Source organism: Lepidochelys olivacea, assembly GCF_965140295.1.
Source record: "Lepidochelys olivacea isolate rLepOli2 genome assembly, chromosome: 1".
NCBI lineage: Eukaryota > Metazoa > Chordata > Testudines > Cheloniidae > Lepidochelys > Lepidochelys olivacea.
Window position 1 is genome coordinate 220,097,163 of NC_140411.1, and position 22,695 is coordinate 220,119,857.

Genomic DNA, 22,695 nt, shown 5'->3' on the forward strand with positions numbered 1-22,695 from the left:
GGGGCTGTGCCTGCGGATGGTCAACGTAAACAAAATGTCTCGCGGCCCACCAGGGGATTACCCTGATGGGCCATGTGCCAAAGGTTGCCAACCCCTGCCCTAAAGTATCCATGTGCAGGGATGCCCATTTGGCCCAATATACATCGTCTGTGAGGACAGTCTCCTGGAAACAGTAAGAATTCATTGTTAAAAGGTTGGCTTAACATACAAACCAGAGGTGCTTAAAGGCGTTTAGTCCACTCTGCTGTAGTTGACATCACTGTAAGAGAATTAAAAAATAACTCACTCCCCAATAATTTCTTATGTAGTCAAGGAAATGTATTTCGGTGCCATACTTTCAGGAGCCTGTGTGCACTTTTGTTTGCTAGTGTACATGCACAATTGGCCAGGTTTACTTCTCTATGTCCGCACGCACTGAATTCTGATCTTTGCTTTATTGCTGATCTCTGCTTGTACCCGTAGCGACTTAACCAGTTCCACTTTTAGAAATGCCAGTTTTTTAAGGCTTGTGGGGTTACTAACGGTATGTCTACACAGCAACTAGACACCTGCTCCTGGCCCGGGCCAGCCAACTCGGGATTGCCTGGCTCGGGCTACAGGGCTCTTTCAGTGCAATGTAGCTCAGGCTGGAGCCCAAGCTCTGGGACCCTCCCACCTCGCAGGGTCCTAGAGCGCAGATTCCAGTCCGAGCCCCCCAGAAGTGTACACTGTAATGAAGCAGCCCCGCTGCCCAAGAACCACAAACCTGAGTCACCTGGCACAGGCCAGCTATGGGTTTTTCACTGTAGTGTAAACACCCTCAGGGGACTGTAGTGCTAGGAGGCTGTGCAGAGTTTCTGGTACAGTGGAAGCAGGAACAGGTTGAGACTATTGTCTGGAACAAGTACCCCAGCACAAGATTCCCACTTGATTTGCTTCCCCAATGCCAGTTGTTTTGACTGTCAAACTGGGAAGGAAGGGTTGTCCTGGAATGAATTCTGTCAGAATAAGAGTTTGAACCTTCACGGAGTTAGAGAGAAATGGGGACACTGGGAGGGACAGAGGCAGGGAATTGGCTGCCGGGAGGGTGTTTTCCAGGGCTAGGGCAAAACTGTGGGAGGCTTAGGGAAATATTTGTAATAGGGTCTTGGCTAAGGAGGGAGAGGGGAGGATCAGTACTTCACAGTTAGGGCCTGCCCATAAACCACGGAACTCATTTGGGGTGGATGAGTCCTTAATTTTGAGTGTTTGTCTCAGCGTTACAAAGTGTTGCAAGGGTAGGTGGGTCTTGGAAATCACTGAAAAATTAGTTGCCTAAGTGATGGACAGCTCCCTAGTTGTGGCTGTGGTAAAGGGGAGAGAAGAGGGGGCTGAGGAACTGATGATGATACACCAAATAGAAATGCAGGTGCCTTTAGCACCTAAAACCAAATATCAGTTTGATAACATTTGGTGACATTGCCCAACGCTGATAGCTGTGATACTGGCGGTGGAAATAAAGTGCACTCTTTGTCCATTGGTAGGCTGAATAGTCGGTATTAACATCAAGTCACAATTATACACAAGTGAACTTCCATTGCCTTTGGGGTTTTATCTTGTGCATGTTGCATTGAGTGACTCGAGTTCCGACATTGTATCTGTAGGAGAATAATATGCCAAAAAGCGCATTTGAAAGTCACAAGTGGAGTGTAATGTAACTCATCCACCCAGTATTTTTGATACCACACCTTTAGACAAACTAAGCATATCATTTGTATTGCATCCAAGATGCAGTGGTTTATTGGAATAAAGATAGCAAGGAGAAAAAGGACATTTTCCCAACAAATATATTTCTGGCAATGTGGTCTGTGTGTAAAAGGGAATTGGGGGGAAGCAGAATGCAATAAGGCACAATTAGTGTCCTGAAATAATTTCCTTTTAAACTTAATTTGTTGGCTTCGTCACTTAGCTCTTGTTTAAAACATGGAGATATTTTTATACCAGAAATACACTTGCAGACCCAGAACATTTGTATGCGTGGTAGCTGTTAGAACCTAATGTGCCATTCCATCCAGGTTACGTTCACACCGGTGTTCCTTCTATGCAATACCTACTTTAGCCTTTGTACAAATTATTTTGTATTAGTATTACATATGAAAATAAAGGACATAAGAAAAGGGATGTATGTTTGACCTTTATTCCCCTCACCTGCCCCCCCCCCACCAAAAAAAATTAGCAGCTCCAGTTGTTAAAAGTAAGCCAAGAGACATGTCTGTATTTTAACAGATGGGGTCACTGAGATTCCCTGATGTATCAATGCTCTATTTCCTACAAACGCTCTGTTATAACAAATGAACAGAGAAGAGGAGCGGTGAAGAGAGAAGGTGACAGTATTACTCCACAGGGAGTGATCTGAACAAGAGTACAAATAATGCTGGGTTTAAAAGGGTAATTGAAAATAAAAGAGAGTTCCTAGGATTGTGTGCCAGCAGTACCTACATTCTGTGGTGTTACTTGTAAAGCCGTGGTAATGTGGTTGGGGCTACACAAGGTGCAGAAGGAAGGTAGTCCCTGCCTCAGAAAGCTTTACTGTCTAATAGAAACTGAGAATTGAGGACACACTGCAAGTCAGAAGGTTTTTCCCTGCGTGGTTTGGCTCTCCTCTTTTTGGGCATTACTGAAGAAGTGAGTCTTTGAGGGGGGACTTCAGTGAGAGGCGGGTGGTCACTTGGCTTATTGAGATGCCATGGGTATTCCTCACATAGGCCTGGAGATGGGCACTGAAGCAGGAGATGAATAGGGCATCAAAGCCAGCATCATTGGCAGAGGGGCTGAGAACGTATGGTTCTTTGGAAAATGTGTGGCGTTTGGCTGTATAGGTTTGGGGCAGTTGAGGCAATGTTGATACTGGGCAGTGGAGCTGAGATACACAAGAAGCCATTATGGCACCTTAGAGACTAACAAATTTATTTGGGCATACATTTGTTAGTCTCTAAGGTGCCACAAGGACTCCTCCTTATTTTTGCTGATACAGACTAACACGGCTACTGCTCTGAAACCTGACAAGCAGCCGTTGTGAGCAGCTAATATACGAGTGTGAGGGATTTCCTGAGAATGTTGCAGTGGTGCGCAGGGATTGATTCCTACAAGTGAAGACTCTCCCTTGAAGATATAACCCTTGTAAGAGTGAAAGACGGTCAATTTATGAATTTGCCAAGGTGCCACTTAGATTTTATAGCTCCAGGCATTGGTTGCCCTGGGGATTCTGCAGCTTCTTGTGTTAGGTTCAGTCAACTCTCCCGAGCATATGGTGACTCTGGTTTCAGGGCTTGTAGGAGGGGGCAACCCTCTTATTCCCACTGTACACATGCCAAGTGAGTGCTTAGGTTTTAGCTTTCCGTTTCTTTGCTCCTTTCACTGGTATCCACTAGATGGCGTTGGTGTAAAACAAACGTCTTCAATCCATTTCTTATCGGAGGCTTTTTAAGTTGGATTCATTTCAAGGATTGTGTTTCATGATTAGCCCCGATTATCAGTTAGGATCCCCTCTTTTAAGCAATTTCTCTTACTTAGCCCAGATTTATACTCTGGTTTATATCTTTTAACATTTCTCCTTCCTTATACCACACAATTTCCATTACTTCTAGAGCGCAACAATTATTTGTGATAAAAACAAACAAACAAAAAATCCTTATACCCTTCTAAATTTGATGGACATATTCCATACGCTCTTTGATTGTACACATGCATTTTGCCTTATTTAGGACTTACAATAGGACAAGAGAGACAAGGTGGGGGAGGTAATATCTTTTATTGCAAGGGTTCTCAATCTTTTTCTCTCTGAGGCCGCCCTCGACATGCTATAGAAACTCCAGGGCCCAGCAGGGGTGGGGGGTTTGGGGCATGGCCCTCAAGCATAGGCGTAGTTTGACTTCTATTTTCAGGGGGGCAGGGGCCAGTGGGGCTTGAACCACATATGCATGGTAGGGACCAGGGAGGGAGTGCCACCTCCACCCCTTGACTCACCTCAGCAGGCCACCCAGCCTGTCTGGGTTGGGGGGGGCAACCAAAAATGATAACTCAAAGGTCAGGGACTTAGCTCAAAAAGCTTGAAAACAGCTCATAGAGTGCAGGGAGGGGGTAGCTGGGGCTGTGAGCACACAGGGGGTGGCTGTGGGTGCAGGGAGGGGGTGGCTAGGAGCTGTGTGTGGGCAGGGGGTAGCTCAGGGTCCAGGGAGGGCGTAGCTAGTGGCTGTATGCAGGGAGGGGGTAGCTCAGGGTGCAGGGTGGGTGTAGCTAGGGGCTGTGTGCAGACAGGGTAGCTCAGGGTCCAGGGAGGGCGTAGCTAGTGGCTGTATGCAGGGAGAGGGTAGCTCAGGGTGCAGGGTGGGTGTAGCTAGGGGCTGTGTGCAGACAGGGTAGCTCAGGGTCCAGGGAGGGTGTAGCTAGTGGCTGTATGCAGGGAGGGGGTAGCTCAGGGTGCAGGGTGGGTGTAGCTAGGGGCTGTGTGCAGACAGGGTAGCTCAGGGTCCAGGGAGGGCGTAGCTAGTGGCTGTATGCAGGGAGGGGGTAGCTCAGGGTGCAGGGTGGGTGTAGTTAGGGGCTGTGTGCATGGAGGGGGTAGCTCAGGGTGCAGGGAGGACATAGCTAGGGGCTGTGTGCAGGGAGGGTGTAGCCTCAGGGTGTAGGAAGAGGGGTATTAGGGGCTGTGTGCTGGGAAGGCACCCCTGTGGTCCCTGTTCCTGGAGTGGTCTGCCAGCCATGGAGCTCTCCCCACCTGGGGGGCTCTTATTGGCTGCCTCTGTGGGAGCAAAGGGGACTGGGAGCTGAGGAGCAGCTTCAACCCAGGGCACCAGCAGGAGATGAGGGAACGCAAGGCACCAGCCAGAGCAGCAGCTGCCCTGCACTGCTTGGCTCTGGCTTCCCACCTCCGACCTGGGTGGGGAGGGGGTGGGGAGGAAAGTGCGGAGCTGACTCCCGGGACTGCCGTGCTCTTGTGCTGCAGTTTGGGTTGGGGGCAATGCCCTCCATGACCCCAATTCTGCCGACGGGCTCAGGGCTTCTGCCCCACAGGGAACACCAGGGCTTGGGGCTCCAGGACTCAGCCCTGTGGGGGGTGCTAGGGCTCGGGCTCTGGGTTTCAGCTGCAGCGCTCCGCGGCCCCCTTGAAAGGGCTCGGGGGGCCGGGAGCCCCGGTGGAGAACCACTGTTTTATTGGACTCACTTCTGTTGGTGAGAGAGACAAGCTTTCGAGCCCACAGATCACACAGAGGTCTACAGGAGACCTGAAGAAGAGTGCTGGTTGACTTGAAAGCTTGTCTCTCTCACCAGCAGAAGTTGGGCCAATAATAGCTATTACCTCACCCACCCTGTCTCTCTAATATCCCAGGGCTGACACGGCTACAACTACACTGCACACAGCAGTAGGACAAGAGGCATTTTTCACATGCAGAAGGACGTAGATTTGACTCACAAGACAAATAAATGTACAGAGTCTAATTGTAGGTGAAAGAGATTGTTTTCCTTATAAATCAAACATACAGTGAATAATGTATAGTTTATACTTTGGGGTGAAACACTGCACAGGAAAGCAGGGTGTGACCCTTGCTTGGTAACTTGGAGCTCTTTTTAGCTAGGTTGGAGGGGAAAAAGAGGTTTTATGCATATGTAAATTTGGAGAGATTCTTGCCTAGGTGATTAACAATACTCTCATTAGCCATTTTAGTTTCTATTCTTGAGGAGAGGAATTCCCGACCTTGGCTGATCTGTGAGTCCTTAGACAAAGTGTCTCACCTGATGTGAACCATTTTCTTATTTCAGAGTAGCAGCCGTGTTAGTCTGTATTCGCAAAAAGAAAAGGAGGACTTGTGGCACCTTAGAGACTAATAAATTTATTTGAGCATGAGCTTTCGTGAGCTACAGCTCACTTCATCAGATGCATTCAGTGACTGAATGCATCTGATGAAGTGAGCTGTAGCTCACGAAAGCTCATGCTCAAATAAATTTGTTAGTCTCTAAGGTGCCACAAGTACTTCTTTTCTTATTGTCTTTTCTTAGATGGATAATATTTTGGGATAAAGGTGGATAGTTTTTTCTAATTTTATTGAGAACCAACAGGAATCCATAATTATTAATCATTCAAGGCATATCTGTTCTTTATATCCCTTAAACCAGGATAGAGAATGGATACTGACAGAATAATGGTAACAGGGTAAACGGTCATTAACCTGAATGAGGGCTACATTTGCATCCAATTTACAAGCTGGTTAATGGAGCAGTGTGACACAGAGGTCCATTTGTACCATATGGCAGAGGGTTCACTGTTCTGTAACAGTACCTCCTAACAGGCCTGACAAACTCACTCACACATCCCTGGTGTAGTATTTATCCATAAATGATGTCATGTGAGGTCTCTAATCATTGTGAGATGTCTGCATGGATGATATTTAAGGAGATGTGTCTATGTACTGAAAATATGTTTTAAAATCTGTGTCCAAGGCAGAGTTGACAAACGAGTTTTGACAAAGGATGTCAGCCTGGTAGATTAAGCATTGTATCCCAACACAATGGAAGCCCCATTTACATAGGGAGTCAACAGGAAAGGAGCACAGAGGCAAAAGCAAGCCATGGGGGTTAGCCTGACCATGCACAAAGACTGTGAACTCCGGGGATTTAAGAAGAAGGCAAGGAGACATCACTTTATCCTGCACCCGAGGAAGTAAATGGACAATGAGTTTACATTCATGAAAACAGGATCTCAGTTAGGCTTGGTTGAAATGCTGCAAAAGACATTTGAGGTGAGGTAACCTTCTGTAGATAAACTGTCAGCCTGCTAAATGAAGTTTAATCTCTAGAAAGCATGTTATGATTTTATTTTATATATAACTTTGCGGTTTCCACTATCCTTAAATCTTAATCTTTGATAAGAAATGTATGGTTGTCCTGGAGGAAGCTGGTGCTTTTGTGATGAGTGTTTTGATGATGGTTTCTATGAATATCAGGACTCATAGAAATCATCATCAAAACCATTCACCACACAAGGGGTCAGCTTCCTCTAGGACACAACCTACTTCCTCCAGAAACTTTGCAACACTAACAACCTTCCTCAGAGCACCATCCTTATCATGATGGATGTTGTCACCTGCCTCTACACCAACATCCCTCACAATGATGGCACTGCTTGCGTACTTCAAATATCCACCCCAAACACATCACCAAACTCATCCATTTCATCCTCACCCATAACAATTTCACATTCAACAACAAACACGTTGTCCAAACCATAGGAACAGCCATAGGTACTCGGATGCCTCCCCAATATGCCAACCTCTTCACGAGCGACCTTGAGGAAGAATTTCTGGCCAAGTGCACCATAAAACCAGTGGTATGCCTGAGATACATTGATGATGATTTCATCCTCTGGATGGACGACCTAAACTCGCTCATAGAATATCACCACAACTTCAACCACCATCACCCATCCATCAAATTCTCTGTAGAACATTCCAACACCATCAACTTCCTGGACACCATAATCAGCTTCAATAATGGAACCCTACAAACAGCTACGTACAAGAAACCCATGGATCTCCACGCTTACCTTCACAGATCCAGCAACCGCCCCAAACACACCAAGAAATCTGTTGCCTACAGCCAGGCACTCAGATGCCACAGCATATGCTCCAAGGAGAAAGTCCAGGATATACACTTTAAAACTTCAGCTTCACCTTTACTAAATAAGGACACTGCACCAGAAAAGTAGATTGCATCATGGAATGGGTCACCCAAATACCTCGAGAGAATCTACTTCAATACAGGAAAAAAAATACCCTCCAACTATACATCCTAGTTGTCACCAACCACGTCACTCTGGAACCCATACAGGGTATCATTAAACAATGACAACACATACTTGATGGGGACCACATCCTGAAAGAAATCTTTCCTGAACCCCCTCTTCTGGCCTTCAAACCCCCCCCCCCCAAACTCATCATCAAAAGCAAGCTCACCACAGACCAGGACACACCAACTGAATGTAGCACCAGACCCTGCCATAACAACAGATGCAAAACCTATAGACATACCGCCACTGCTGTGATGATCAATGCCCCCCCCATCAGCAACATACCTTTCAAGATCCATGAGTCCTATACATGCCTATCACAACATGTGGTGTACCTCATCCAGTCCAGTAAATGCCCCAGTAACAAGTATGTGGGTGAAACGAGATAATCACTACGCTCTTGAATAAACTCAACCAGAAAAATCATAAAAGACAGAAATACCATATCACCGATGGTGAATGCTTTTCACAAAGTGATCACTCTATATCTGACCTCAAAGTCCTCATCCTCAAAGGAAACCTGCAGAACACTTTCAATAGATGAGCCTGGGAGCTTAAATTCATAACTTTTCTAGACACTAAAAATCATGGACTGGGTAGACACACTGGATTTATGGCTTATTACAACAATCTGTAACCCACTATCCCCCTCTTTTTTGTCCTAGGACTACAGAGGTATAATCGGCCACTTCACCTTGAATGGGCTCTTAGAAAGAATATGTGTTAACTGCTTATGCTAAACCATCTGTTCCACCTTATATTTAGCTGTGACACACAGAGTAACATTCCCAGACCTGAAGAAGAGCTCTGTGAAAGCTTGTCTGTCTCACCACCCACCTTGTCTCTCTAATAATAATAATAATAATAAAAAGCAAAACACAAACATCTACAGCCCCTTTCCCTGACATCATCTTAAAAGGCAAGATGAACATCCAAAGGGTAGACAAATGTGGATTTGTTGCCCAATTTATAAAGCATGTTAGTGATGTCAACAAATCTGACAAAATACCCAGTGTTCTGAGAGTGCCAAACAATAGGATCTGGAAAGGCATATCGGCAACTTGCCAGGAACTTGAGGCTGTGACTTCTCTTTGGTGGATGCAAAGAAGCTACTTTTTCCCCCCACTTGTAGTTAAACCCTACCGTTGCTCAACTTTCTTCTTGTCCGCAAGAGTATGTCTCTGGGCTTGGCCGATTGACTGAACTTTGGGGCCTGCTGAGGAAGAAGATGGTTTTGTATGCCTGTTCTAGAGCTATATTCTCTTGTTGTAATATTATGGACATTTATAATCACATTTGGTTCAATCAGGTTAGTGGCATGATTTCAAGACAATTGTTTTGTTCATTCGTCTTTGGTGGGTTTTTTCATTGTTCCAGAAACGTCTGGTTTTGATGGTTAACCAAAGGGCTTTGAAAACAAATATGCTTTACTCTGTGCCCTACAACGCACCATGTTTCAGTTAACCAGTTGCCGCCTTTAAAAAAACAAAACTATAGTATTTTTTCCTTCTTTTCCACCCTGGCACGTAGGCCTGTATCTCACTGCTACATTCATGTGTGAGGATCACAAGGGAAATCATTGACACTTCCCGCTCATACTGTTTTCTGTAACATTGACCTCGCTGTGTGATGGGCTTCCAAATTTGCCACTGTTCCCAGTTTTAGAACCTAATTGATGTGTTCACCCCATAATATAATTAGTCCAGGATATGGGACTCTATAGTGGGTTTTACTCTGAAAAGTGACTCTGTAAAGATGTCACTGGTTTGTCACTGTGTATTTGTGCACAGTTTACTAGAAAAGAAAAAAAGATGTTTATCTAGCTGCCAGCCCTGCAATGTTCAACAGGAATCTGAGACTCAAGTTGGGCACACATCACCTGCACTACAGCGTCGGCATCTGGAACTTACTTAATAATTCTGTTGATGATGTGTGAGCTGGAACAGGTTCTGGTAATGATCTCATGGCTCTGCAGCTCTTATAAAGTAATTGTGTTAAGTCAGGAAGCAAACACAACTGTCAATACTGGAGGCTGCTGCCAAGGAGGTGGTGTGTGAGAAGGTGCCATTTTTACATATCCCATTTCCTAGAAGGATCATACTTTAAGCATGTGACCTTGGAACAAGAGGTGAGATTCTAGGCTGTGTCTCTAGAAGTGCAGCACAGAACTCACAGCCAAGGTGTGCGGGTGGTGCTAAGGTGGCTTTAAGCCATCTCTCCATGCTTCTGATTTTGGGCTGCCCCAGGGGCTGTCCCCCATGTAACTTACACAACAGCCTTCTTGGGTTATGGGCTGCAGCACTGCTCAGAATCACCACAGCGCTGTGTGTTGTATCCCTACCTCTGGCATGTCCTTCAGCATGCTCCCTATGTTAAGGATTGTGAGGGGGTCTTTGGAAGGCAGACCTTAAGGCAGTGTCTGTGCCCAGGGAATCCTTCCCCAGCTGCAGCTGGGGGTTTTAGGACCCCTTCATGCTGCTCCATTCCTTTTCCTCAGCGTAAAGGGTCTGAAGCAATGTTGAAGAGCTCAACCTAGGTGTCTTACTCCTCCAGTTGTCAGTCACAAAAATTGACTGTGTGTTGTTTACTGAATGTCCATACATTATTCCCCTGATCGGGTGTAACACAGACGAACATAGTTGCAGTGAAAATCTTGCACAATGCTGATTTGGAGCATCATCGAAGGAAACAGTAGCTTGCTCATAATGGATCTCAAAATGGGCGACTATCATGGAGATCCTCTCTATGTCCCATTGTCCTGTCCACCGGCACCTGCAGTTCCAGGTCCAGAAAGATAGAAGACACAGGTAAACATAAACATGATTCTACCTAGCTATCTATTCCCCCCTCATCACAGCACTTGCATCTTCACTGTACCCCTCCAAGAGAAGGTTCCTTCTTGGACTGTCAAATGGACCACATTTTCATAATGCAGCGAAAACAATCAGGAATTTTTGTTTAAATTCCACCTGTCATCTTCTCCAATACCAAACACTATATACAGTATTCCATAAGGTGAACAGGAGTAGACACATGCTAGGTGCTTTGTGTGAAATCAATTAAAAATGCATTTAAGTGTTCCATAAAAGCAATAGCTATGTTAAAAAATCAACAACCCTGTACAGTACTGTGTAGTTTAGAATATACTTTATTTATATAGATAGATATACTTTTGCTAATAAAAATCATCTGGAGATAGCTGCATGATTAAAAATGTATGATACAATGGGTGCTAGAATGATGTTACATTAATATTACAAAGAAAATCTACAGGAATGCAACATTAAGGGCTCTAAATCTAGGAAATTCAGCTGCTAAAGTTTCATATACAATTTTAATTTTATTTGTGCGTACGTGTTTTGATACTCTCCTTATGGGTCACATACTCTTTCTCAGTTAAAAGAATAGAAAACATTGCCATTTTTCCTGTACAGATGTGTATAATAATACAAATATAATAATTTTGATGATTTACTTAGGAACCTGGGTATTTTAGATCATTTATTGTGACAAAACATGACACTTAATAAAATCTGCTTTGTCCCGGTATATGTAGCACACACATTTAAAAAGAGATCATTTCCTTTGGCCACAGGTGCATTGAGGGAGAGTCCTTCATTACCTGTATGGAGTTAAGTTAACATACTGTAATAGCTCTGGAACAGGATCATATGTTGATAAAATTAACAAATTTATATTTCCAATGAGACACCATCTCAAACTGTCATAAAAATTGTTACTTCCACAGTGTGTTAGCTGGGCTTTCTATAAAACATTGTAAAACTTCCCTTATGATCCTTTGGCTATTTGCTGTGGGTCAAATTTGTTCTTGAAGAGAAGAGATTTGAAAGATAAAACAATATTTCCAACAGAAATCCAACAGAACTCCTGTGGTCATTATCCAAGTGGACATCCTTAGCACAGCTCCTCAGCAGGCAAACCACTGGGGAGAGTCCAAGGAGAAACACCAGGAAGGCTGCAAGACATCAAGGGTTGAGAGCATTCAGCATCCACCAATCAACAGTTTGTTGGGGTGTGCTTATACCGGACTCTGAAAGGTACAATGCCAAGTGTTCATCGAGGTTGGAGCATTCAGTAATATTTTTAGGATGAAGGGCTGCTATTGGGATGGTCAGAATGAATCTGGTTAAGGTCCCCCCTACCAGTGAGCAGTCTTACACAACCACTTAGTCCATCATCTGGGCCACTTGTGCCTAAGGGGAAGAGAAGGCTTTGCTAACATCAGTTTACCCTGACACCCTAGTAACAGGATAGCAAAATATCCTGTAGTATTTGGGTTAACAGTTGGTAACCTTTCTCCCCATCTTCTTGCCATTCATGGTCATGTGCTGGTATATGAAATGTAACTTCAGAGGCCCCAGCTAAGAAATGGGGCAACACATGAATAAGGATATTGTGGCTACCCGAACTGTAAGACTCACATAACACTGCCCATGAGGATTGGGTTGGTCTTTATGGCATTATGATGTGTGCACTCAGAAATATCTGGGTACCCCTCAGAGCACTGGTCCAGCCCATCTGATGTCCTGACTCCAGCTGTGGACAACCCAGAATACGTCTTCTGACCAGCTGTGCATCAGGGGAAAACATATTTTCCTATCCCCTGCATGTGACTTGCTGAAGTCATGAAGCATGAGATTTGATTACAGTGATTGTTGTTTCCGTGGAGAGGTGAAAGTGTTCTGAGCATGCTGAGGGCAATGCAGGCAGACCTGTTCCCCCCATGGCCCATGAAGGAAGTGAATGAACCGGGGGATTCACAGATGCTAAGGCCAGAAGGGAGCTTAGGTGCTATTCGTAATACAAATAACACAATGTTTGTTTACAGCATAGGCCAGATCCTTGACTGGTGTAAACCAGAGCAGCTCCATTGACTTCAGATGAGCTATGCTGATTTACGTGTTCTGAGCTGTGCTGAGGAGCTGGCAGTGCCCCTATAATGATTGTAAAAAGAAAAGGAGTACTTGTGGCACCTTAGAGACTAACCAATTTATTTGAGCATAAGCTTTCGTGAGCTACAGCTCACTTCATTGGATGTATATCGTGGAAACTGCAGCAGACTTTATATATACACAGAGAATATGAAACAATACAGTGGAAATGGCCCACCTGATGATCACTTTAGATAAGCTATTACCAGCAGGACAGTGGGGTGGGAGGAGGTATTGTTTCATATTCTCTGTGTATATATAAAGTCTGCTGCAGTTTCCACGATATATATCTGATGAAGTGAGCTGTAGCTCACGAAAGCTTATGCTCAAATAAATTGGTTAGTCTCTAAGGTGCCACAAGTACTCCTTTTCTTTTTGCGAATACAGACTAACACGGCTGTTACTCTGAAACCTATAATGATTGTATCATCCCAACCACAGGGAGTTAGGCAGAAACTTCCCCTATGGGCAGGGTTATCATGACTGGCCACTCTGAGATTTCACGCACTCACTGTGGTGCTCTGTCGCCCTCTAGTGGTGAGTGAGTCACAAAATGTTGATGAGGCTGCTGGAGGCTAGGCTAACAGAGAAGGATCTTTTAGCTCAGGCACCAGAGGCGACTGCTTTCAGGTCCGAAGTTCACTCCTCACTGCTGGTGACTCACCCAGGGCTGTGAAAGCTGCAGGGTGGTGTCTCTTTAAGGGCGCAGCAAACTTAATAACTGTTCATTGAGAGGGCTGGACACGACTGGGCAGATGGTTTTGGAGGCAATCTGGGACTAGGAGGGTGTTGGGGGTCATTCTGAAAAGGGAACATGGTGGTGGAAGCCAGGGTGTGACCTGCATGTGCGTCTGCTGGCTGCGGGTGCCACGGCTGTGAGCCACAGTGGCATAGCATTTAAGGCACACAGAGTTGCAGGGCAACATAGTGACACAGCCCCTTAATGGCCTGAGCTGAGCCCCAACGCATCATAGTGCCTGGACATTGCTCTGAAGCATCTGAGCACTGTCTGAGACAGGAAACTGCACTAGATCGACTGCTGGGCTGGGCTGGTCGGGTAATTCCTATGTAAAAGACTATGAAGTAAGTTTGTCTAACTTTTATTATTAAGCCTCTATCTTTCCTCTGAAAGATGCTCTACAAGTGCTATCACCTGTTACACTGCAATTGTAGGCAGGTGTCCATACCAGGGGTTCTGCCATTATATCTTCCAGTGCCTGCATACCCCACCACCATGCTGCCACCGGTATCTGTGTGGCCTGTTGCTATAACCATACAACGGGGTCTATGCTGCAAAGGCAGTTTGATATGGATGAAGCCCCAGTGCTGCCAGCTGCACTGTGGAGGCAGACCGCGTGTACCCCCACAGTGCCACACCCCCCCACACACGGATCAGGATGTTCTGCGTTCCCATCTGCGTCTGATCCACCGGGGATGTGACTCTGCTACAGCTCTGCCTGGCGAGCCTGGCTCTTGAGCGCAAGCTATAGACACTTACACTTTTAGCTGTCCAGGGCCACGTCTCAATCCTTGGTTTTGGCCAAGAGAGAGGTCATCACATGACCAGGATCAGGGCCTGGATGGTAGGTGTTTCCATTTGCTTGCTAACACTTTATCCTCTCTAAACAGCAGCAGCTTTGCCGGCAGGTAATGATGAGTGGCTGTTGCTACGTGCTAACTGGCAAAATAGTAATGATCCCGTATTACTTTTTAAAGAAACAGATGAATTTTTACACCTGGCTACAGATCAACCCCAGCAGCAGGTCATGTGTTTGTCTGAGTGCCCCCGCCGACGCACCTCAGCGCAAGGTAAGCTTCAAAAGGGAGAGAGAGCAAGCCGAGACGTTTTTGTCCGTATAAATCCAGGTTGTGTTTTTGTCTCTGGGGATAGAGGGGTTAGTGACTCACTCTGCTCCACTTTTCCAGCCACAGTTAATTGTTTGGTTTGGCTGCCTTGGAGGCTCGGCATTTTCATAACTTAAAATTGAAACCTGGGGGAAAAACTTGTTTTAAAAAAACACCTACCCCCCCCCCCCCACTGCTCAACTATCTGCTGTAGCAGCAGTGGTGAGCTGGAGCCGGTTCGCACCAGTTCGCTGGAACCGGTTGTTAAATTTAGAAGCCCCTTTAGAACCGGTTGTCCCTCGTGGAACAACCAGTTCTAAAAGGGCTTCTAAATTTAACCAGCCAAAAGTGGCGCCTTAGGTAGAATGAGCTGTTCGCGCGGGAAGCTGGGGGGGGGGGGGGGCTGAGAAACAAGTGGCGGGTTCGCGCTCAGACCCAGGGAGGCGGAGGTGAGCTGGAGAGGGGGGGCGCGAGGAGGGCCGCCCGCGCTGCAGTAGGTAACCTGGGGGGCACGCATGGGAACTGCTCCCCACCCCAGCTTGCTGCTGCCGCCTGCTTCTCAGCCCTCCCAGGCTTCCTGCGCGAACAGCTGATTCGCGGGAAGCGGGGGGGGGGAACGCGCGGAGAAGCAGAGCGGGGCAGTGGGTTCAGGGGAGGAGGCGGAGGTGAGGTGAGCTGGGGCCAGGGATGGGGTGGGGAGCTGCCGGTGGATGCTCTGCACCCACCAAATTTTCCCCGTGGGTGCTCCAGCCCTGGAGCACCCACGGAGTCAGTGCCTAAGGTGCCACTTTTGATGTGATCAGTGGGGGAGTGGCCGCTCCCCCTGATCCCCACCTAGCTATGCTCCCCCGCCCCTAGGAGCCAGAGGGACCTGCCGGATGCTTCCTGGGAGCCGCCCCAGGTAAGCACCGCCGGGACTCCCCACCTCGCCCCCCAGCAGGTCCCTCTGGCTCTTAGGGGCGGGGTGGGGTGGGAACCCACTACGGTGGCCCACGAGACCCTCCTGCCCGGTTCTGGGGGTAGTCAGGGGACAGGAGAGGGGGTGGATGGGGCAGGGGTCCGGGGGGAGGGGGGCTGTCAAGGAACGTGGGGCATTGGACGGGGCAGGAGTCTTGGGAGGCGGGGATGGGCAACGACCCCCTCGTGGGGTGAGGAGGGAAGAGGTTGTTAAGTTTTTGGCAGCTCATCACTGTGTAGCAGCCTTACTGAAAGTCACAGGCGAAATGCCATCCAACATGGTCTCACAGTGACTCAAAATTTCTGCAGTGCGGCCTCAGGGATGTCAGTTATTTTTGGTGCTATCAGACTATATTTGCTAATTATTTATATAGTGCATGTGGTGGTTTGGTAAATAAAAAAAATATGGTCCTCGCCCTGAAAAGCTGAGCATGGAAATGAAATCAAGCACATAGGAAAGCTACCAGAGCACAGTGGTCAGAAGTTGGGACATGGGGCTTGGAAAATAGACACTATGAACTTTTGGGGGTTATTTCCCCACAAACAGCAGGTTATGTGCATCTTCTGTGCTGTAGGCTTCTGACAGTCATAGTTGGAATAATTTCTCACTCTGAACTATGGGTGTGTAGGATTAAGATCTCCTGGGGTGCTGGGCCAGAGCAAGTGGTGGGAGGGCCCGCCCCACCTCTTCTGCCTGTGGTCCTGCCTCCCCCTCCACTGCAGCCCCATAATCTGTTTGCTCCTTTCTGCCGCCCCCCACCGCGGCCCCAAGACCGGAGAAGCTCTGTTCCTCCCCATGGCCCAGGGGCCGCAGCTGGGAGTGAGAGCTCCTCCAACCCTGAGGCTGCAACAGGGAGCGAGAGCGCCTCCTGTCCCGGGGCCGCAACTGAAGCCTGGGTGCTGGGGCTTCCCACGCCGCTCTGCGCTTCTGCTGGGGACCAGTGTCTGAGCACTCGGGCTTCCCTACCCTGCCTGGGGCTTCTGCTGGAACCGGGATTGGGGCACTGGGGCTTCCCCTGCTTGCCCCACGGCTTCTGCAAGAGCTCTGGGCTTCCGCTGCCCCATGACTTATTACTGTTGGGGCAGCCATTTTTCTGGGGCCTCCCAGTTGGCTGGGCCCCAGGGCACAGGCCCTGTGAGCCCATTGTATAATCCACCACTGTGTGTAACCAGCAGGGGAACAGCTATAAACAACCCTAAGACTGATAGGATGGATAGATGATCTTTTACCTTTTGCCTCTGGGATGAGAGAAAAAAAGGAAAAAGACACCCCACCTCCCCCCCAAAAAACCCTAAAAAAAAAACCAGAAAATTTTTGTTTTCAGTTTCAAAAACTGTTCCGTTTTCCATTTTTTGTCAAAAAATTGGCAAAGTTTGTGCACATTTTTGAAAACCCACATTATTACCAATTTTTTTTTGAGAATCATACTTACGTTTTAACCAACTCTAGGGAAGACTGATTTTTTTTAATTTTAAGAGATGATGTTGAAAATGCTGAGACAAAGATATTTTTTTCTCCCCTTCTTTCTTATTCTGTCAACTTCCCTATAGTTACTCTTGATTTACACCATTGTAATTGAGACCTAGGTCTGGCCTGATGGGTTTAAAATGTCAAAGCTAAACAACATTCTGCGGCTGTAAACCTGGGCTCTGTCACTTGAACAATGTGTGGGGAGGGGAAAGCCAGTACCAACCATCTTTGTCTCAGTCCCTCCTTAAACCTTTCCTTTGCTGTGATACCTATCAAAACACTTGACAACAGTTGAGGTTGCTGGTGAGCAAAAACCACTGCCTGTCATGGTGACCAATCTTGTCTCATTGTTTCCTTGTACTCCCACATTGATCTGTAGTCACCTATTTGTCTTACATTTAGATTATTAGCTCTTTGGGGCACGGGCTGCTTTTTGGTCTGTGATTGTACAAAGGGATGCTGCTCCGGAGCTAGGACTTCGAGGCATTATGGTAGTAATAATAACAACAATAATGGTGAATTTCATGCTTTGTGGAGGTCTGTTGACAGCAGCTAACATCTGGCTAGCGAATCCATAAAGAGAAAATAAATCTCTTCAGATTTGACAGAGAACGGGAGAACTAGAGACAATAACTGTCCTCCGAAGGGAGGTAACAGAGAGTAATGTAAAACAGGAGGTTAACAGTGCTTAGATACTACAACCGCAGCTTTAGAAATAGAGTGCATGAAAGAAACTGAACTTAACATGGTGTCTAATTTGTAAGAACTTGCCAGTGGATAATTTAAAGGGTGATGAAAGTAACTGATTCCTAGATTTAAACACCCTGAAAGCAACGTGTATGAAGATTAAGGCTGCCATGATCCTAAAGAATGCAAAGCTATATCATGCCATCAATTCTTAAGCAGAATGCCCTATTGATTTCAATAGGGAGCATGTTTTAAAAATCAGTGGCATGATACTGCCTACAATCAATCTTGAGTCCCAGCAGAAACTGTGGGAAATCACAGGCTGCAAATTTCTCTTGACCAGCAGATGACTCCACACACTGCACTGCTAAGAAAATGGCCTTGGTTTTGATAGTGGAAAGACACAGAACAGATGTTACCATTTTAGATCATTTAGAAGAAAGGAAAGGAAAAATGGGGACTTGCTATGTTTACAAAGTGTTTTGCTGAGGACTCATGGAATATTGTGTAATGCTGGGGTTAGGAACAAATAGAACCACTGCAACAGCTGGCATCAGAAATTCCAAGATTTAAAGGAGAGCAACAAAACCTTGTTCAACATTCATTGCCTTGGTTGCATTGCACCATTATGTGCTGCTGATCAGGGTGCTGGAACAATTTTTATAGTGGGGGAGCTGAAAGCCACTTAACTAAACTGTATACTCTATATACAATGGAAACCACTTCAAGCCAGGGGGTGGGGCTACACTCCCCACCCCCAGTTCCAGCACCTATGTTGCTGATGTATATTTGGCTTGACCATAAACTGTAGAGCAGCTATGCAGTGATTTTCACCACCATTTTTAAAATAGCTATAAGAAGATATGACTTTCTGAATTCAAAGCATTTGTAGAAGCCAACCCTCTGGTGGTTAAGTTTGCAAGACTGTGTGTGACAGGGTAGTAAACCAATACAATGCATTTCTCAGCTAGAGCCACACGCATCGGAAGAAGCTGTTGATTTGTCTGATAACTGTTGAAAGAAACAATTGTAGAATCCTTCTGGCACACACACACACAAAGTCATTTCAGTTTCTGAAAGCCACTCATCCTCCTTTAATACATTTCAAAGTGGTTCTCCGGTGCACCGTTGCAATCTGCCTGTATTGCAAACTGGAATGGGAATGCTAGAGAAATCTCTGGTGGCTCCTGTTATATTTCTCTGTACACAAGAGCAAAAGATACCATGAATCTAAATAACTTTCATTTAGATTAAAGGAACAGCAAATCAAAAAAGAACAAACCAAGAAAAACTCCCCTTGAGAGAGACAGAGCATCCGCAACGTGTTTGTCTCTCTCAGATCGTTAGCAGTCTGAACAGAACTGAACACAAAATGGTTGCCAGCAACAGCATAACCCTTAGAGATTGCAGTATCACCAAGTACAGTACAAGCTTTCAGAAATCATGCATCAGGCCCCCAAATCATGAGATTGGCTTAAAATCATGATTTTTTTTTTTTAAATAAAGGTTGGGTTGTTTTCCTTTGCCTTCTGGTTTCTGAGCCTTTAGGGTGTACTTATTGCATATTTCCAAGCTTTTCTCTGCACCCCGGAGTGCTGAGAATAAAAAAATAAAGCTGAAATTCTCACGAAATCTCATCCCAGCAGTCTGGGCTTTTATAAAACCCCTAAACATCATGGCTATTAGTCAAGATGATCCGGGGTGCAATGCCATGCTCTGGGTGTCCCTAAGACTTTGACTGCCAGAAGCTGGGACTGGATGACGGGATGAATCACTTGATATTTACCCTGTTCCGTTCATTCTCTCTGAAGCATCTGGCACCAGCCACTGGTGGAACACCGGATACTGGGCTAGATGGATCATTGGTTTGATCCAGTTTGGCCATTCTTATGTTCTTGTGAGAATCATGATAAAAGCATGGAACTTGACTTCTTCGAGACATTTTGTCCCTCTGGGTGCTCCACCGTAGGATGTGCACACGCCTATGGGATCTTGATGAGAGATGTGAATCAGCAACCTCATGTCCCAGAGTGAGGGTATATAGGGAGAAGTGGATTTAGCCACTCCAGCTTCTTCTCAAATACAGAGCCAAAAGACTCCACAGCAGAGGGGAAGAAGGCCGGGAGGTGGAGCACCTATAGGGACTAAACACCTCGAAAACCTCACGTTACTGAAAGGTAAATAACCTCTCCTCCTTCTTTGAATATAGGTCCCTATGGGTGGTCCACTACAGAAGCCTATCAATCAATAACTCAGTGTGGAGGTAGGTGCTGTGGAGGGAGATCCACGAATGTTTGGGGGACGGCATTGCGAAAGATCATGTCTGCAGGTAGGATAGCATAATGGAGGCAGGTAGGATAGCATAATGCTTGGAAAAAGTCTGAGGACCAGGTTGCAACCCTGCACATTTCTGCCATCAGAACGTCCTTAAGAAGGGCTATAAAAGTGGATGGAACCATGATGGAGTTGGCTGTCACCCTGGGGATGGGGGGAGCACTCCAGCTGCCCCGTAGTAAACTATAATGCAACATGAAACCCACTTCAATAGTCTCGGTGTGGAAATCCACTTTCCATTCATTATTTCAGAGGAGACAAGCAGCCTGGGGGAAATCCTAAAGGTTCTTGTCTTGTCCAGATAGAAGGCAAACGCCCTCAGAACACCTAAGGTGTGGAGGCTGGCTGCTTCTCTCGAGGAGTGAGGTTTGGGGAAAACACTGGAAAACGGATATCTTGATTGATATGAAAATCTGATGACATCTTTGGTAGAAACTAAGAATGGGGGTGCAGCATGATTTTTTCATGGTAGAAGGTACTATATGGCAAGTAAGCCATGGGCACCCCAAGGTCTCCCACCCTTCTGGTTGAGGTGCTGGTTTCCTGGAATGAAGTCTTAAGGGAGAGAGAAAGGAACAAACAGGTGATCCTAAGCTTGAACAGGGGGTTCCTTAAGGTGTTGAGGACCAAACTGAGGACCCAAGGAGGTGTGGGGTTTTGGATATGAGGAAACAAATTAGATAAACCCTTATGGAATCTGACTGTGGTATGATGGGTGAAGACTAAAAGGCCCTCAATAGATGAATGGAAGGTTGTAATGACTGCCAGGTGCTCTTTAACAGAGCTCATTGTTAGTCCCCGTGTTTTCAATTCCAACAGGTAATGGAGGATTCTCAAGAGAGGAGCTCCAGAAGCGTGCACAGAGTAACAGGAACATCAGGAAAGGCAGCGTTTCCACTTTTCCAAGTAAGTTTTTTCGTATGGTAGGCTTCCTACTATTTAGAAGTACAAACAGAATCTCAGCCGAGCAGTCAAATTATAAATTCAAGAAACATCGAGGAGCCAGAACTTGAGATTCAGAGATATGAGGCTGGGGAGGTTCATGGTGCCTGAGTTTTGTGTCAGAAGGTCCAAGCTAAGTGGGAGGCATCAAGGCAATGTTACAGAAAGGTGAAGAAGATCTGAGTACCAGATTTGTCTGGGCCAAGAAGGTGCTATTAAGATGAAACTGTTCCTGCTCAAAGAAGAAAAGGAGTACTTGTGGCACCTTAGAGACTAACCAATTTATTAGAGCATAAGCTTTCGTGAGCTACAGCTCACTTCCTCAGATGCATATCGTGGAAACTGCAGCAGGCTTTATATATACACAGAGAATATGAAACAATACCTCCTCCCACCCCACTGTCCTGCTGGTAATAGCTTATCTAAAGTGATCATCAGGTGGGCCATTTCCAGCACAAATCCAGGTTTTCTCACCCTCCACCCCCCCACACCCCCCCTCCCCGTAATGTTTTGGAGATGAGCAGGGTTGGAAGATAGGCACAGAGGAGAGCACAGGAGCAGGGAACTTGGGTAGGTGCCTCCTAAAGAACTGCAGCCTCATCTCCCCCGGGAACAGAAGATTTGGCATTTTGTATTGTTTGGGCTTGCAAACAGATTTACTATGGTGAGGCTCCATGCTTTGCAGATGCTGTGAAAGATCAGGTTGTTGACCTCCCAGTCATGGTCCTGATAGAAGTTTCTGCCACGGTGTTCTGGAGGCCTGGCATGTAAACCATGAAGATCTCTGTGTGGTGGGCAATGTACCAGTTCCTGTTGTTTTAGGGACTCTGTGCATAAAGACTAGGATCTTGCTCTCCCTTTTCGATTTATACAGCACATCACTGCCCTGTGACCTATCATTACTCTGACATGATGGTCCTGAATGTCATGGAGAAAGTGCTGGCACCCGTAACGAACTGCTCTTAGTTCTGAGATGTTGATATGAAGCAACGTTTCCTGTTGGGATCACTTGCACTGTGCAGTTGAACTTCGTAGGTGAGGCCCCTAGCCTAGAGGAGAGGAATCTGTTGTGATGATGCGTGTTGGTGGTGGGTCTGAGAATGGGACTCCCACACAGACCGTCAGGGGGTCTCTCCACCAGCTGCGAGAGTCTAGTACCCATAGGAGTATGGAAACTCATTTGGCAAGGCTGTGTCTGTTCGGCACGTACATGGTTTTGAGACAGACTTGAAGACATCAGAGATGTAATCTCATGTGTGGTGTAACAAATGTCAAGGCCAACATGTGACCTAGGAGCTGGAGGCCGGTTCTTACTGTTGTCTGAAGACTCTGCTGTGAAAGAATGTAGGTGTTCAGATTCCTGAGGTTTAAAATTGACTTCCAGCCTCCATTTCTTTTGGGAAACAGGAAATATTTGAAATAAAACTCTCTTCCCAAAAATTCTAGGGGAAACCAGTTCTATTGCCTCCTGATGCAGGAGGGATTGAACCTCTTGCTTTAAAAATCCTCATGAGAGGGGTCCCTGAAGAGGCAGGGAGGTTGAAGTATTTGTGTTCAGAGTCTGGGGCATCTTCTGGGTACACCACAAGCAGCGTAAAATGTTCTAGGGAAGGCCCTTGTACTGAAATCTCAGAGTCTGAGGTGTCATCCCTGGAGTCCAAAGGCAGGGCTCTCGGTATTGGTGCCAGGATCAGTTCTGGGGAGCC

General features: G+C 46.3%; 1 protein-coding gene across 7 annotated transcripts in view; it reads right to left on the reverse strand.

Annotated features, from left to right (window-relative positions):
* Positions 1-22,695, reverse strand: part of TSPAN11 (tetraspanin 11) — a 219,058-nt gene that overhangs the window by 19,204 nt on the left and 177,159 nt on the right. For 4 of the 7 annotated variants that reach the window (XM_084623709.1, XM_084623703.1, XM_084623705.1 and 1 more), the window contains one exon: positions 11,053-11,777. The exons of 1 other annotated variant lie outside the window; for it this stretch is intronic. In XM_084623709.1, coding sequence (XP_084479835.1) covers positions 11,730-11,777 — 48 coding nt within the window. In that variant the 3' untranslated portion in view covers positions 11,053-11,729. Of the gene's footprint in view, positions 1-11,052; positions 11,853-22,695 lie in introns of those variants that run through there. 2 more of the 7 variants (XM_084623702.1, XM_084623708.1) reach the window with 2 other exon arrangements.